The sequence below is a fragment of the Sinohyriopsis cumingii genome, chromosome 5 (assembly GCF_028554795.1).
Source record: "Sinohyriopsis cumingii isolate HCF-2022 chromosome 5, ASM2855479v2, whole genome shotgun sequence".
Taxonomy (NCBI): domain Eukaryota; kingdom Metazoa; phylum Mollusca; class Bivalvia; order Unionida; family Unionidae; genus Sinohyriopsis; species Sinohyriopsis cumingii.
In genome coordinates this window covers 95,561,366-95,574,622 of record NC_142965.1, presented here as the reverse complement: position 1 = coordinate 95,574,622, position 13,257 = coordinate 95,561,366, and the positions used below count along the sequence as shown (strand labels likewise).

The following is a 13,257-nucleotide window of genomic DNA, read 5'->3' as shown; positions in this document are numbered from 1 at the left end:
CAAACCTACAGAATTGACATCACCTGCCTTATAGCATTGCAGGAAGCAACTTATTTCAAGGTATTGTATGCTGGTTTTAGTTTCCCTAAATGAAACCAAGCGCCGATGTTGATTCAAGGTCTATGTAAAGTACTACACGTACGGTGAGCAAAATAGTAAATCGTAGCAGAATGTTTAAATAAATAAACTCTGCGTGCTACAATAATTATTGTAAGCTACACAGGCATATGTTCTTTAACACATTTAATTTTGTTCATGTTTACAAACGTAATGATCTCATTAAAAAAACATTTGTGAAGTAAAGAAACATTCTAGAAACTTCTAATTCTTATTGAGTGAATCTTCTTTCTTTACCAACAAAATCAACGGACATATCTTAGCATGTTTATGAAATACAAGAATGTTCCCTACATTATAATTTTCTCTGTTTCGGTAAAACACTTTTAAGATACAGTAATATTATGAAATACAAACGTAAGCATTCTTGTAAATATACTACTTTGAGACCATGGTAAAACAAAGGACTTCCTTTGTCTTATTAAAATTGAGTCGTCGTTCGTCATTTCAAAACATGTTAAGCTGATGTCAGTTGTTCGGTAATTAATCTATCTTGACATAGAGTGAAGGACATATATAAATAGATAATACAGAGATAGAGAAATGGGTAATAGCTCAAATACAACCATTTCGAGCTTACAGGCATTCCATCATGGTAAGAGGTAACGATACTCCAAAATACAAATACTAAACCGGGAACGCCAGGCGAAGATAATGACTCCAATATATTTAATGACAGATGAGAAGTTATTGTGCAATTAACAACAATAGTTGAGTAAGTTGCTACCGCGCATTACTATCCACCTTGTATATGTGGTGCTTCAGATGTTTTTTGCACCTAGTGTTACAGGACACACGGTACTAATTCAACTCCAATAGTAAACATATGGAAACACCATCATATTCAAAATTCAATAATTTAAAATTTCTGGGTGCTGATGATGAGACCTATAATTCTCCATGCACATCTGACCTTGGTGCAAGCTTATTTGTGGAGAACACCATATGAGCCGCGGCATTTTGTTTACATACATGTGCATGAAACACATGTTATGGATTCTGCACCAAATGAATCAGGTGCTACTGTCATTATTGAGTACTCCTGAGTCAAGCCTGTAAGAATGCCAAAATTGCATCAGTAGAAATCTGTCTATACTTTTTTTTAAAAAAATTACATATAGGATAAGCTCTCAAAAGATATTTTTACTAAAATTTTAATTTTCATCATTAACCAATTATGGACCACCAAACCCTTAAATACTCTATTATTTCTTCACCCATTTCTAGACTGGTTCACAGTTCTTCCGTATAATTAGTACCGTGTGTCCTACAGCGTTCGATTCCAAATTGTATTCAGTCATATGCAATAGTCAAGCAAAATTAAAAACGAATTTATTCACAAGTCAGGAAATTATTTACTGACAGTATTACATTTATGTATGCATATCGAAACCTGCCGGAATGATTGTGAATGCAAAAGTACCTGATAGCATTTCTCCACAACAAGAGCACAGTATATATAAACTATAAATGCTAGGATACAGAAACAGAAACACTCACTTTCTATATGACTGATATCTGTGTTTAAGCACATCAGCAAAGTTTCTTATTGTCTTCAGCATATGGTTGATATTCAGATACCTGTTATTGGACTATTCAGTTACAGATTCAACCACATTCAATTATTGCGAGAAAATATTGGTTTCCTCTTAAATAGTCTTATATGAAATTCAAATACGAAGAGTATAAATAACGTACAAGCTACCATTTCATTGATTAACCGATAGTCTTTATTTTGAAATATTTTGTCAGAGTTTTACCCCCGTAATAACTTTTTCTTCAAAGGGAATCCAAAATCATTTTTTATATGGATACTATAAACTTATGCCTCTCATTTATAGTAAATAAATTCATGTTTGCAGCTGAAGGAAAAATATCATATGATATATCCAATATTCATATCTCTGAGAAAATATAATTTAATTAGAATATATATTTGGTGTTTCTTTGTTCAAAATATATTATATGGCTGTAAATGTTTTGAATTTGAATTGCTGTTGGAAGTATAGAACGCTGAAGATATAATATTTTTGTCTTGAATTATGACTTCAAAAATAAATTGAATGTTATGTTCGTTACAGAATTAAATTATTTTATTTAAATTAGTCATTTTGATATTTCTAAATTAATTTTGATTTTGTACACGTAAATGATTATATCGCTGTTGTATTGCTATCTGTCCGTCTGTCCTTGATATATTTCATTGTGCAATTGTTTCACGTTCCCCAAACTTTGTTCAATCGACCCAATCGCTTAGCTATGAAAAAATGTGTTTTCATATTATAAAGAGTATGAAAACCCTTTAAGTTAGCGACCAACTATATCACAATTCTCGATTGATGGAGGGCTTTAACAATACGAAGGTCAACATTTGAAAAGGACCAGCCGTGTACATGTTATCCCGGACAAGACGACTGCGTCTAATCTCTGGATGTTCGGAATGATTTGCCTAATTTTTGCATGCATAACTGGGTCTCTCTCTTAAATGTTGCACAATGAAAAGTAAACATATCACATTTACTCAGCTCTTAGGGGTGGAGAAATCGAGTGCTTCCATAAGTGTGTACTGTAAGACGTTTAACGCAATAAATAATGTATTGGGCAATGCACTGCAGTGAAATAGTATGTTCGGTATTAAGATCTCTTATGTTGACACAAGGGATTATTTAACTTGACATAATTTATATTGGATGAAAAACTATTATTGATTCTGTCGTCTTCGGGATGTTTTTCAACAACAAAATTTAATCTTAGACACCCATGTACTATAATAATAATAATAATAATAATAATAATAATAATAATAATAATAATAATAACAATAATAATAACAATAATAATAATATTACTATTGTTATTATTATTATTATTATTATTATTATTATTATCATTATTATTATTATTATTATTATTGACCCACTTTCTCGTTGAAGAAGTTCCCTTTGGGAAATATTTGAAAAATAAATACGGTTTGCTTTGAAGCATTTTATAAATTTATGTCATCTGTGTTAATTAGAGTCTATAATTTGAACAGTACAAAGTTGATTTTTTATCTGTCGCCCCAATTAGGTAAGAAAATTGCATATGCATAATTAATCGTAAATCGTATACGAAGTACCCTCTTTTTTGTTTGGTCTTATTTATGATATGCTAATACTACTAATATAATATTAATCATGACTATAATAATATGATGATGACTATGCTGTTGTTTCTGATAATGATCTTGTTGTCTTTTGTTTTATATTGTTTATAATAATAACAAATGACATTGCACATTGTTATCTAGATCATAATATTCGAAATGTTCATTTCATTGGAAATTCTTGTTATCAAAAGTAGATACAAATACTTGCTTCAGGCGGGTACGAATGAAGTAATGACCTGATAGTAATTTGTAAACTACCTGTAGCACTATAGCTTCTTACTGCTTGTTTGACTACACCATTTGCACGAGAAACTCACCATATGCATGTATTTATATATTTACGCACATATGTTTGTTTGCATGTATACAGTTTGTCCTAGTGTTGCATTTAAATACGATACCGTCTTCAGTGTGAAGTAGCAGTGATTTTACTACAAACGAAATGTCAACTGGTCGTTGGAGATGGAGAGGCAGAAGACTAAATGTTGATATATTCAATTTCTACTTCATTTATACCCGAGCAAATTATGCAGGTTTCGAATCATAAATGAAATATGACGTCTAAATTTTGTTGTAACAAAAATGTTATCATTTCATTCCCCATGATTGTATTTTCCTGAGGTCGACCAAATTGAAACATATATTTATATTCACGCAAAGGTTGAAATATGTTCTTGTAATAACTAAATATTTATAAAATGATGTAACAAATATTTAGAAACTAATCTGGATGCCATTGCATAGAACAAAATTTAGATCAAACGATACTTTGCTTTAGATAAAAATGAGGTAATATACATTTTTGTACATCAGCGCATTCATATTGCAACATATGTAAGAATGTATTAAACTAACTATATATATATATAATATACATCGTAGTGAGTTGAATATAAGCCACTTCTAATACCTTCCTTTGTCCACAACAGGAAAAATTCCTAGTTCATCGAGACTTATAGATCCTTATATGTCCATTGTGTTATGTCCAAACAATTAAAACTTCACACGGGTAATCTAACGACTATTAGAAAAATTAAAACAATTTACACGAATGATATCAGTCAAGCATTGATATACGGTATTGGACTCCTCAAACCCATTAGAAATTGCACTGCCCTCTGGGGGTCTTTTGGATTAACTAAGATCTCAAGATCTCTGTCTTTCTTTCTAGTTATGAGGTTGTGCTGAAAGGAGTGTAAACAGACACAGTCTCTGGAGACAGAAAACCTGTAGACGGGGATAAATGAGCGTGTTGATGTAAAATCCATTTGGCGAGGCGAGCGAAAGTGGGTACTATGACAAGTGATCAGCAGTATTATAATTCACGTATTAATCAGCACATAAAAGAAATAATGGCACAATTTAAAATCGGGAACATGTTGCGAAATGTATTAAACGCACAACAACAATCGAATTCGAAACGAAATTTTCTATCAGGTAGAGTCTTAAATTGCAACGTGCCAGCAACATAAGTCTGAAATATCACCCTGTTCTTATGTTCTATACACACACATTATATATATATGCACAGCAAAATATGAACAAACCTAAAATATTAAATAATAATCTCCCCAACCCCTACTCCCGGCATTTGCAATTCTGAGACATTAGAAATGTTGCACCACCGGGCAGGATGGTATAGTTATATACTGAGCGAAATTATATATATTTTGTAATTAAAAAATGTACAACAGTACTCGTTCCTTCAAGTATATACCCTGTGAAGTTTTGAGATGATATTCTAAAGTCTCAAACATCGGAACAAGTTTAGCAGAGCACATTCTGTGCAGCATTATACCATGGACTCCGGGAGAGTAGGATGTTATTAGTATTATTCTGTAACAAGATAAATGGGTTGGATATCACAACAGAACACTTTTGACGATGATATAAATACAATGTTTAATAATGAATGACTTGTATGAGAAATTAATTATGAATAATGTGTGCTTATATATAATCCAAATATTGGATTAATTAACATAAGAAAGTACAGACGTAATAATGAAAAATACAAATAAATTACTTTACAAAAAACAAAGACAAGGGGTGAATGGTTCACAGTGATTTCACAATAAAAAGATGGATATAGTTTACTCAGCTAGTAAACAATGTAGAATTTTACTCGTGTAGCGACATGAATTCACTCTGATAGTGAAATTATGCAAACAAAAGGGGACAAATATACAAATCATCTTTACTGTCCCGAAAGATACAATGGGTTTTACGAACCCAGAAATTAGTCCACGGCTAAAATGTTATATGTAAGGAGATACACTCCGTCATCACACTTTATTTCAGCTCCACGGCTCCTACAGTTCAGCTTCACAGCTGCTATGGTTAATTCCTGTGGTTGGCTTTACAGCTTGCACCACGTCGACCCCGATCACTCCGATAACTTTGAACGCTCTGGTCACTCTAGACAATCTAGCCACTCTGGACATTCCAGACACTCTGAACAGCTCTACACACTCCAGACTGTCCATACACTCTGGATGCTCCTACACAGCTGAAAATATATCTAATACCGTGTACTATACATGACACGGGCATGCAATGTAAAACGTAATGACGTTATACATGGTAAGTTATACAGATTACATTATCGGCACAATAATTACAAAACAGGTTCAGAAATAAACCTAACTCTGCTCGATCAGAATCCTACTGTACTAAACATTTCTTAAAAATGTAGCTTTATATTACTAATATAAATCCCTTGCTAAGTCGCAAAGAAGAATATAAATAGGTGCATCATACTGCGTAATCCAAAGCTACTCAGCAAACGTACAAAAATAAACGTGGTAGTACAATAGTTGTAACTTATATACAAGAAATTAATCAACTTACGTACCTCTACAGCTAAAGATGTGTAAGTCCTTAAAGGGTTTATTGGTGTGGTCCGTCTCTGAATTAACAGCATTTGACGGACTCATTAGTATCGCAAGTTAAAAGGTTTTTATGTTTATTTGTTGGTCCCTCTATGTTTGTTTTATTTATTTTTGAAATTTGATTTTGACAGATTTTGATGTAGGATTTCTACACCTGCCTAACTAGTGTATCATTTCTCCTCAACCCAGGCTGGTCTTTGGAGTTAATTATACAAGTGATCCAGACCAGTGGATCAATTGTGTCCAGTGTGTGCTATGTATTTATTGCTATATTGTTTGTATGTTTATATCCCTTTGTGTTTTTGTACGGATTGGCTTATATGATCAAATTCCATTCGAGTTGTTCTTATTTTACTTTGTTGGAGTTTTTAGAAGCATTTTAGTGTAGGTAGTAGGTTGGAAGGTATTAGGTATATATATGTGTGAGAAGGTGTTGAATGTGTTCTTTTTATTGTTATTTTGTTGTGTGAGAAAGATGAATAAGTAGGTATATAATATTATATAATGTCGTACAAGGATCTACTTTGGTTTGCAAAAAAATAAAATAAAAAAATAATTCAAATATTAGTATTAAGTTAAAATCAAAATTTCTGAGGTTTTAAGTTACAAATCTTCCCTTCTCGTTTTCATAATGGAGTTGATATATAGCAATAATTCGTTATATATGTTCTTGTTGTTGATGTTATTTGTAAATAAAATTGTGAATCATTTACTGTTTCATATTTAGTTGTGATTTTATTTTTTAAAAGTTGTCTTTCTGCATAAGTTTTAGAACATCGTAGTATCATGTGTCCTTTTGAATCTATATGTTTTTTTTACATAGTCTACATTGTGGTACCGCATTTAGTATATGTCTAACAAAAGCAGTCTCACCTGTCATCCAGCTTTCGTGTAGGTATAGAAATAGTCTACTTTGTATAGAGGGTGATTTTATTCTTGCAAAGTTTTTCCATATTAATGTCCAATTTAGGTTTGGGTATTTTAGTTCTATTAATTGTTTGTCTTGATAGACTATATCGTTTAGAGCTTTATATTTATCCTTTCTATCCTATATATTTTGATTATTTCTATATTTGTATAGTAGTTTGTGAATTCATATTGTAGATGTTTGATCTATCTCTGGTAAAGTTGCTGCAGTCGTCTGCATATAATATAGTTTTAAACTGTTTTCTGCAAATTTGGTGTTTTTATTCCCTGCATATTGTTGTTTTGGTTGATATTTATGCTCAGGGATTTTATTGCTATTACATATAGCAGCATAGACAGCCCTGTCTGACTGATCTTTTTATATTAATTTCCTTAGTAAGCACTGCTATTACTATTATTTTAGTGGTGATATCTTTATACATAGCTTTGATCCAGTTTATCAAATTTTGGCCAAAGCCATATTTTTCTAATGATTTAAAAATAAAATTATGTTCTTTTCGATCAAACGCCTTTTCTTGATCAAACAGATACATTACTCCCTTTTCTCCTTTAGTATTTAAAAGATTTATTATTTCATTAATTGATAGAGTATTATTCGCAATATTTCTTCCATTCCTCCCATAGCTCTGGTTTATATATATTATCTTGTTTAAGCGATTTCACATTCTAATGGTTATGATTTTGCTAAAGATTTTATAGTCGTTATTTAGCAAGGTTATCGGTCTCCAGTTTTTTTTATCAATTCTTTGTCTCCTTTCCCTTTATAGATTAAAGTAATAATTTCCTCCCTTAGTGTTTTCGGCATATCCCATTTTAACAGTATATTGTTATATAATAGTTCTAGAAAATCAATTAATTCGTATTTAAATGTAATATAGAAGTCCGAGGTTATGCCGTCGGACCCTGGTGATTTCTCTTTTTAAGGTTATTCATTGCTTCTAAGATTTCTTTATCGGTGATAAAGTTTTCGCATTTCTCCTTATCTTCTGTAGTAATTTGCTTATAATTAGTCTTTTCTATATAATTATTTATTATTTCCTTGTTGATATTTTGATTTTCATATATTTTTGTGTAGTACTGTTTTATATATTTTAAAATATTTGTTTTATTTTGGTGGATTATGTCGTTTTCTTGTAATGATTCTATCTTTTTATTTTCTCCCCTTTTAATTTCCATTCTGCTGTATAGCCCTCTCCCGTTTTTATATATATTCCCATATTTTCCTGATCTTATTTTTATTCCCTGTGTAATCTCTTTCTCGCTTTTCTCCCATTTATTGAATATTTTATTATCTAATTTTGTATTGGCCTTATATATGTCATTACTTCTAAATATGTTTCCTATAGACATTGTTCTTGAAGTTTTTTTTTTGTCTTACTATGATATTTCGTAATTCGTTTAATTTCACTTTTGATTGTTTCCCAGTCTTTTATTATGTCCCCAGTATACTTTCCCTTGAAAATCTTGAGGTATGTGCGAACAGTGCTTGCATACAGATCATCCTGCATGAGAGCACTGTTCATTTTCCACACTCCTTGTCCCCATTTTATAGTGTTCGGAATAGTTATTTCAAGTAATACTAATTTATGATCTGCTATTTGTTCTTGGAGAATTTCATATTTCGTAATTGCATTTGTCTCGTTTTTAGATATGTAAAATGTATCAATATGACTTTCTTTATGGATTTCATATTTAAACGTATATTCCCTCTTATTATTATTTAAAAAATCTATAAGCGTTTACAATAGTATTTGTTTTTATGAACGTATGGATCCATTTAAATAGTTTTTTTTTAAAAATCATTTTCCGTCAATCTATCACTTTTATCTTCTTCTGTTAGCCTCCAATTAAAATCTCCTCCCATTATACATGGTTCTAACCCATATTTTTGAGTATAATAATTTATATTTTGAATAAATGTAGTTTTCCTGTTATTTACAACTGGTGGCGTATATATGTTAAAGATGTTCCATTTATTTTTTTTAAAAGTGAATTAGACGTCCTTTTAGTTCATTAGGTATTTCCATATTTTCAGGGTTCAATGCCTTGGCGGTTTGCCTTATAATTGTAGCCACTCCAGCTCTTATGTCTGTAGGGTGGTTACTAATAAAGATTAGTGCATTTAGTTCTTCCTCTAATCTTTTCATAAGGTGTTCCGGTACTCCGTGCGTTTGTTGCATTAATATTACACCATATAATTTAGCTTATGCAATGATATTATCTATTTTATTATGTATGCCATTAGTGTTCATAGTCAGGATTCGCAGGTTTGATTCCTCCATCTTGACTATTGGCTAGTCGTTAAGTATTTATTTTGTTTTAGTAAGTTCTAGTTTAAATAGTCGTTATTTGGTTATTTTGAAATTTTGCTAGTGGGTAGTTATTTTTTTGCCTTGTATTCTTCGATGCTGATTGTTCTTCTTTTATCTTCCCTACTGAGACTGACTTTTCGTCTTGTTTGCTCTGTTTCTTTTGTTTCTCTACTTCTTAAAGTAGACAGTTGACTGACAAGACTATCTGTAATGTAAAGAGTTTTACCTACGGTGAGGTTTTTATACACATATATCATCTGTGCACTGGAGGCATTCACTTCTTCCCATCGAGAGCACTTCGCACGTGCGGCATAAGATGAACCGAACTCACTATTTCGAAATACAACGCAATATATATAAATCACCATCGGGTATCGTTGTACACAGAAACACGAAACACGAGTACATGTATTTAATAAATAAAAGAATTTATACAGTTCCGTGACATATTCTAAACCTTCTTTTATCTTAAATTTGTAATGCAAGTATGTGGAACAGTATCGCTTGATTTTACTTATAGCTGTTTAATGTAATTAAATGATGTTTAGTCCAGCCAGGACCCGTGATGTGGGTCAGTTCAATGTCAGTTCAGTGGACACGCACACTAACTTGGATTAGCGATCAGCCAATCGGAGACAAGGGTCGGATGTGCTGAGGTAGCTGACAGCAGTCATTCACTTTACAGGTGAGCAGCGTCGAGAATGGTCTGTTTTTGTTTTCGTATTATATCATATTCTGATTTGTTTGATATTGGAACTTGACAGTCTGTCAGGACTCATTTATAGGCTATACTGGATATATGTTGATATAGGTTTGAATTTCGAGGCATGACGCTAATATTTTGAGTCATCTGGTTTACATTACAACGACAATTTACAAGTTGCCCGATTCTTTTAAGTGGTGGTCGTGTAGCACCGTCTGCTTCACAACCCTTTGTTCTGCTGGGCAATCGCCGACTTCAAAAACTGTTTTGCTTCGTGTATGTAACCCCATTGTTCTGCGGGCAATTGTTGACTTCTTGTATATCATGGATAAATCGCACCAGCTTTCGTGTTCTCGTGGGTACCGCGCTCGTAGAGCTGCAAACAACAGACAACACTGGGATGCTCAGTCACCAAAAAATTGGTTGGTGGGAAAACGTCTTAAAAAATACGTGAAATTAACATTATTGTGCCGACCTCTTTAAAGAAGGCTCAACTTGTGCAGATTTACGAGGGAAATTTGAAGTTAATTCAAGATGGCGGCCTAATACGATACGTTAGGCCCCTGGATTCTGACTCCCCCGTAAGGGAGGGTTTTCAGCAGCTTCGGATGACGTCAGTACCCATAGACTCGCCCACTTACCTGGACGAGACTGGGCTCAGTATTTCTGTCAGCCAGTCTGCGTCAATCTACCGATGCAGCTAATCCCTTACATTCATCCATGCGCCCAGCATCGAGAACTAGTCAACCTAGTGCGCATCCGCTATCAATAGGAATGCCTTGTTCTACGTCCACGGTAGTTGGTGGTCCTAGCCATGGAGAGAATAATCAACCACAGCAACAAATACACCATGTGAAGGATACCGTTCTATTGGAAGCGGTGTCATCTCTCCAAGCAGCAGTGATAAAAATGCAAGCCCAGTTAAATATGACCAACCATACGGGATATCCTTGTACTGAGACACAGTCGCCTACCCTCGCAACAGCGATGTCGGCCACGGAAACCAGGGCAGTGAATAGACAGATCACGGTAGATATACAAGGTCGGAGAAGGATATTACACTTAGGGAAATAAATATATAAAAACTTCAATGGAACAAATGACTGTTTCCGAGCAAATTGTAGTAATGCGCACGTGTGCTGCACTTGCAAATAAACTCATTCACAGCTCAAGTGCGACCTGATGACTAAGCATGTACTGCCGAATACAAAACCTCAATGACTAAATCAGGATATAGCGGTAACAATTCGGGCAACCACACCAATCAACATCACTAGATTGCAAGAAGAATTGCAACACCTTCCTGATAAAGAATTTGTGGATTATGTTATAAATGGTCTCTGCTATGCTTCTCATACTGGACTTTCTCATCAGCCTACTTCTTCATTCGAGTGTAAAAAGTTGATATCAACGACATCACAACCTGATGTGGTTGACGTATTACTTGAATACAAGCTCTCCAAGAATTACCTCATAGGCCCTTTTGAAAGTCCACCATTTCCTGTATTCCGGACTAGCCCCTGGGCGTAGTACATAGTGAATGTTTAGCAAGTACAGACTTTATGTAGATCTGTCGGCACCTCACAGTTCACTTGAGCATGAAAATATCAATGCCTTAATCAGCAAAGAGAATTTGTCTCTCTCCTACATAAATATAGATGATGCTATTCACATTCTGGTGCAGTTAGGAATGGGTGGGTGTTAATATGAGTAAGACGGATATTACCGATGCATTCAAGCTAATTCCCATACTCCCAACAGTGTGGCCTCTGTATGGTGTCAATTGGAGGAAACTATTATTTTTTCACCAAGTTAGTAGAAATAATAGTCCTAAGATTTTTGATACACTATCCAGAGCAATTTCGTGGATAGCTCAACATAACTATGATATAGCACATTTTCTGCATTTACTAGATGATATTTGTGCATTGATGAGCCTGGTTTTCCAGCTGAAAGAACAATGTAATTAATCACATTGATTTTCAGTAAGTTATCTATTCCAATTGCTCCCCACAAGACTTTAGAACCGTCACCAGTCATGGAATACTTGGGTATAATTCTAGACTCAGAAAAAATGGAATCTAGATTGCCACAAGATAAGCTGAGCAGATTAGCTGCACTGCTAAAAACTTTCCAGCAAAGGATATCTTGTACAAAGAGGGAATTGTTGGGCCAATTACATTATGCATGTCGAGTTTGATCGCCCCTGGTCGGTCTTTCACATCGTATCTAATATCCTTGTCAACAACCACCACTGAATTGAATCATCATGTAAAAGTAAATAGCGAATGTAGACTGGATCTAAATATGTCGAGTGACTTCATGGCTCAATGGAATCGAGTTTCCTTTTTCTTGGATTCTAATATTACTGTTGCTACAGATTTTGAGCTCTTTACTGATGCAGCATCAACTCTCGGATTCTGTGTTTTTTTCGAAAGCAGATGGTTCCAAGGATCGTGGCCAGATAATTTGGATGTATTAGGCACAGACAAGGTGTCTATGGCCCTGCTGGAAATTTACCCCATTGTAGTTGCAGCCCATATATGGGACCATATGTGGCAGAGAAAACGAATTGTGTTCCATTGTGACAATATCAGTACAGTCGAGATAATTATGAAGCGTCGATCTAAGTCTCCCATGATAATGACATTGCTCAGGCGTTTAACTTGGATATCAGCACAATATTGTTGTGAAATTCTAGCTGAATATGTCCCAGGGAAAGAAAACCTCATTGTAGATGCTCTCTCCCGTTTTCAGATGGAACAATTCTGGAATTTGGCTCCAACTGCAGAAAAACTCATCACCTATGCCCAGTCTTAAAAGAACTGATACTCTACTAAACGAAACTGTGGACCGGTTACTAAAAGAAGCACATAGCCCACAGACGAAATCGGGTTGGAAAACCTTCAATCATTTTTGTTCATGTTGGGTCGCTGAGATCATATGTTTAATCAACCTTCAGTACCAATTGATGAGGATGCCTTTGTCGCTTTTGTGGCATATTGCTTCAAGAGTTTTGGTGTTCAATATGCATCTATCAAGCTGTATTTGCGTCGTGTGAAGTATTTCTGTCTCAAACGTGGCATACATCAACCCCTTGATGGCGCTTCGTATTCGTGCTCTCCAAGATTGCACATGGTATTGCGAGGTGTGAAGAAA

The 13,257-nt window shown here is 34.0% G+C and overlaps 1 protein-coding gene across 1 annotated transcript; it reads left to right on the top strand.

The window, feature by feature from the left end:
• The first annotated feature begins 12,405 nt into the window (after positions 1–12,405).
• LOC149799811 (uncharacterized) lies at positions 12,406–12,918 on the top strand. The gene has a single exon (XM_089958285.1). The coding sequence runs from the start codon at positions 12,406–12,408 to the stop codon at positions 12,916–12,918; it is 513 nt and encodes a 170-aa protein (XP_089814411.1).
• The last annotated feature ends 339 nt before the right edge of the window (positions 12,919–13,257 follow it).